Source organism: Acyrthosiphon pisum, chromosome X (assembly GCF_005508785.2).
Source record: "Acyrthosiphon pisum isolate AL4f chromosome X, pea_aphid_22Mar2018_4r6ur, whole genome shotgun sequence".
Lineage (NCBI taxonomy): Eukaryota > Metazoa > Arthropoda > Insecta > Hemiptera > Aphididae > Acyrthosiphon > Acyrthosiphon pisum.
In genome coordinates, this window is record NC_042493.1 from 35,506,464 (window position 1) to 35,511,282 (window position 4,819).

At 30.4% G+C, this 4,819-nt stretch overlaps 1 protein-coding gene across 1 annotated transcript in view; it reads left to right on the top strand.

Annotated features, from left to right (window-relative positions):
• Positions 1–4,407, top strand: part of LOC103308357 (zinc finger MYM-type protein 1-like) — a 10,474-nt gene extending 6,067 nt beyond the window's left edge. The window contains exons 2-6 of the mRNA XM_008181598.1: positions 1,796–1,882; positions 2,283–2,354; positions 2,506–3,133; positions 3,218–4,253; positions 4,339–4,407. Of these exons, the coding sequence (XP_008179820.1) occupies positions 1,796–1,882; positions 2,283–2,354; positions 2,506–3,133; positions 3,218–4,253; positions 4,339–4,407 (1,892 nt within the window). The remainder of the gene's footprint in view (positions 1–1,795; positions 1,883–2,282; positions 2,355–2,505; positions 3,134–3,217; positions 4,254–4,338) is intronic.
• The last annotated feature ends 412 nt before the right edge of the window (positions 4,408–4,819 follow it).

Consider the following 4,819-nt stretch of genomic DNA (forward strand, 5'->3'; position numbering starts at 1 on the left):
CTTGGACGTCCATGTATAATAATCCATGTATCCATTTATACTTTCCATCTGGAACAGACTGAAAATCAATTAGGTCCACTTGTCCTCTTTCGTTAAAATCATTTGATGTAATAGGTTTAATAACGAGTTTGCGGTTCATTGACTTCTTACAGCTACAAGTTTGACATACTGTTAAAAAAATGTTGATAGCTGGTCTCGGAATGTAGTACTCTTTTTATATTGCCATTCGAAGTTTGACATTTCTGCCATGCCCAGTATTTATATGAAAGCTCTTTATTTTGTCGTATAAATCTTCATAGCTTACAATATACCTATAAATAAAATTTAAGTTATTAAAAATTATATTTTTTTATAAAATAATATTGTCATTGCATTACCTAATATTTTCTTCATTTTCAGTAGGTTTGTATATCAAAAAAAATTGGCCCGCAACTTTAAACACTGTATACCTATGTGGCGAGTAAATAATACTCTCGGCGTGTTTTAGTACATCTAAAGATAAAAAAAATATATAATTTCATTTATAATTTTTATCAATTCAATTAAACATATTTTTTAACGTCGAAGTAATTAAATACTAGTACAATAATTATAAAAAAATACTGTGTATAAAAATTACATGGATATTATGTTTTAGAATCTGAGCTGAGCGTAAGAATGTATTCACTGAAGTGGCGTAGCGAGGCGGTTTTTTTTTGAGCCGCGGCTTCGTTGATTGTTGGGGGTGGTGGAGGTGGTGGTGGTGCCCAAGCGTGGACTGGCTAGTATGCTGGGATGCTACATATATTTGCTTAACATTATTCTTTATATATTTAAAGACTCAAGAGTCTAGACACCTAATGAACAGCAGATAGTTACCAACTTACGACTATTAGTAATCTATAATAATGTACAATTTTGATTGAAAGTTTGTTGTAACTTGGTGATTTACGTTTTTTATGTATATTCAATATTTTTATAAAACAATAAAATTTATTAATATTTTATAAATAATCTACTTGTTTTAAATTTTCCCCAACAATTGTTGTTATTTGCCTTTAAATTGTATAGCATCACGTACCCTATTTTACTAGTCCGTGCCTGGTTGTGCCGGACCGGTGGCGGTAGATTTGTTAAATGTATTGCTGCTAAATATTATGGACACACGAGTTGAGATATCAGCAAGTTTATTTTTAATAATATGGATAAAATTGGAAATTACCATGGCGTAATAAAAACATAAATATAGTTTATAAATATAACAAATCGTTATCAGACGCACATTTCCATTTCCCAGAAACGACTTGTGCTGGCAGGCGGCAGCCCGCACAATTATTATAAACTATAATAGTGTTATTATTGCAACAACCAGTGACTGAGAGACCTACAGCACCTAGATTATAATTCATTTTTTCAATTGTATTTAAAATTTATTTACGTTTAACGTTGTTAATTTGTCATTACTTGTGTCTTGTCGACATTTAAAAATGAATTCTCTGTGTCCCAGTTGTGGTAGAACACGTGATTCACTGAATATCACTAACTGGATTCGACATAAAGAGTCTTGTCAAAAAAAAAAAAATCCTGTAAAAAGAAAAATAACTGCTTCCAGTTCAATTTCGGACTATTTTAAATGTTATGAACGTGCAGAAAAATTTAAAAAAAATTGAACAATTACGTAAGTATTGAATGTTGTAGATACTATGATGTAATTAACATATTATTTTAATCTGTTAGTCATTTTTTAAATTGCAACTTATTTGCCGGTTATTTAATTTAATTATTCCTCATAATTCATATTTTAAAGAAACTGGAGTTAATGAAAATAAAGTAATTGATGATTTGGACATACCGATTCCTGGTACATCAGATGAAGCAGTTGAGCATTGTCCTCTACCAGTTGGTGAGTAATTACTAAATAATAAATCTATTTTAAAATACATTTTAGTCTGATTGGAAATAAGGTCATTTATATTTTACATAGGCATTTTTGATAAAATAGAGGAAAAAAATTCTGAAATTCTAAGCGCTAAAGCAGTATCGATTGAATTTTGTTTTTTTTTTTGACATGCATAAAATTATATAAATTTGCTACAATAATACTATTATGATAGACCAAATTTAGCCAAATTAAATAAATAGCAGATATTTTATTTATTAATAATTAAAATTAACCAATCATCATTTAATCTGTTAGTAATTTTTTAATTTTTTAAACTACTCTTATTTTCTAGTTATTTAAGTTAATTATTCATGATCATATTATATATTTATAGAAATTATTGTTGTTGATGAAAAAAAAGATATTGATGATTTGGACATACCGATTCCTGGTACATCAGATGAAGCAGAAGAGCATTGTCCTCTACCAGCTGGTGAGTAATCATGTTTCTTTAAGTTTTAATTTTAATTTTGCCTATTTTTTCTAATATTAACGTGTTACAAAAGTTAAATTCTTCATCAGACTTCAGTTATTATTAGATAATACCTACTTATTTCATGCATTCATTTTTTTCTAATGTTTAGTAAACGATTTGATGAATAATGTCAACATTAACAATGATCCTGCTATGATGAACTCTAATGTATCAAATGAACTTTTTGTTCATTTTGCATCTCTGGGACCATGCCAACCTTCCAAATCACAATTAAGCGGTTGTACATTTTCTACAAGACAGCAAGGTGATCGTGTAAGGTCATTTCATGAAAAATATTATTTTAAAGAAATTTCACCTGGACATTTTGTGAAACGCAGTTGGCTTTCATATTCACCTTCTACCGACCACGTATTTTGTATAGTGTGTAAATTTGGACTACCAACGGGAAAACATAACCAATTTTCAAAACTTGGAACAAATGACTGGAGACATATTTCATACAAAATCAAATCACATGAATCCGCACCAGAGCACTTACAGTCTGAAATACGCCGAGTTATGTTTACAAGTCAACTAAGAGTTGATGTGCAGCTATTATCCGCATCAAATTCGCAGGTTGCGGAAAATCGAGAAGTTGTTAAAATCATTTGTGAAGCTTTATTGTACCTAGCTCGGCAAACCAATGCATTTCAAGGTCATGATGAACACTGGAGTTCGTCTAATCCAGGTAACTTTCTAGAACTTGTCAAACTTTTAGCTAAATATAATCCTTTGCTGTCTGCTCATTTATCGAAAATTCGGAGTGCAAAAAAAAACAGATTAACTTTTTTATCAAATGTGAGTCAAAATAATATGTTAAGTGTCATGGGTGAAATGATACGAGAAGAGATTTTGAAGAGAGTTAGGAAAGCTGGTGTATTTTCAATAATTATAGACACAACTACTGATGTCTCTAACTTGGAACAATTTTCGCTAGTCCTGCGTTTTATTAATGAAGAAGGTCAAATTGAAGAGAGGCTTACTGCTATGAAAGTTGCTCATGATTCCACAGGATTAGGAATGTTCAATGTTTTTTGTGATATATGTATTAAATATAATATAGATTGGGAAACAAAACTATGTGCTCAATCTTATGATGGAGCTGCATCGATGCAGGGACAATATTCTGGTGTTCGATCATATGTCCAAGAAAAAAATCCAAATGCTATTTACGTTTGGTGTTTTGTACATGTTTTAAATTTGGTTGTTTTCGATACCTGTGATAAATGTTCAAGTGTTAGAAATTTCTTTGGAGAAGTTCAAAGTTTGATCACATATATGAGAGCAAGAAAACGAACAGCCATATTCCTAGATCAACAAACTAAATGTTATCCTTCTGAAAGACCATATAGAATAAAGAACTTCTCTACCACTCGTTGGACTTCGCATGGCCGTGCATTATCAGTAATAAGCAAAAAGTACTTGGCATTTCTAAAAACATTGGAAGAGTTAATTAACTCAGCAGATAGAGAAACCTCTTCAACTGCATCAAATCTGTACAGAATAATGACTTCATTCAACTTTATTTTGAATTTATTTTTAATGGAAAATATATTTTCCCATACTACTCCATTATCAATTTATTTACAATCTTCGTCTATTGATTTTATTCAAGCAATCACTATAGTGGATGTTTGTGCTAAAAAATTATCTGATTTAAGAAATGAACAGAGTTTTAACAATTTAGTTACAAAAACAAAATCATTTGCTAATGAAATTGGATTAGTTGAATGTGAGTTGCCAATTATACGTAGCCGCCGTCGGAAACTGTTGCCTGGAGAAGTTGCTTCTGATGAAATAATAACAAATCCTTATGACCAATTTAAAATTGAAGTTTATTATGTAGTATTGGATCAAGTAAATACTTCTATTATAAGCAGATTTGAAGGTGCTCGAGGTATTTTGTCTAACTTGTCATTATTAACTTTTGATCGATTAAAAGCAACTAGCGAGGGATCAGAAATTTCCGACGATCATTTCATTGCGCTTAAAAATTGGATTCCTAGTCTAAGTCTTGATAATTTGAAAATGGAATATTCTATATTTGCAAGTAGTTTTATTAAATTGTATAATGGTATGGATTTATCCAGAATTCACTCAAAGAATGAACTAATTATTGAAAGTGAAAATGAAACTAGCCCGGATTCTGACTCTTCAAATAAATTAGATAATGAAGAAGAAATAAGGAAAAAACTAACTGCAACAGAGATACTTAAAATGCTTTGTACTTATAACTTAGTTGCGGCATTCCCAAACCTCTTTTTAGTCTATAAATATTTATGCACTATTCCTTCAACTTCTGCTGCAAGTGAGAGATCGTTCTCGAAGGTGAAATTAATTAAAACTCGACTTAGATCCACTATGATGCAAAATAGACTTGAAAGTCTCATGTTATTGTCATGTGAAAAGGATATAGTTTTAAA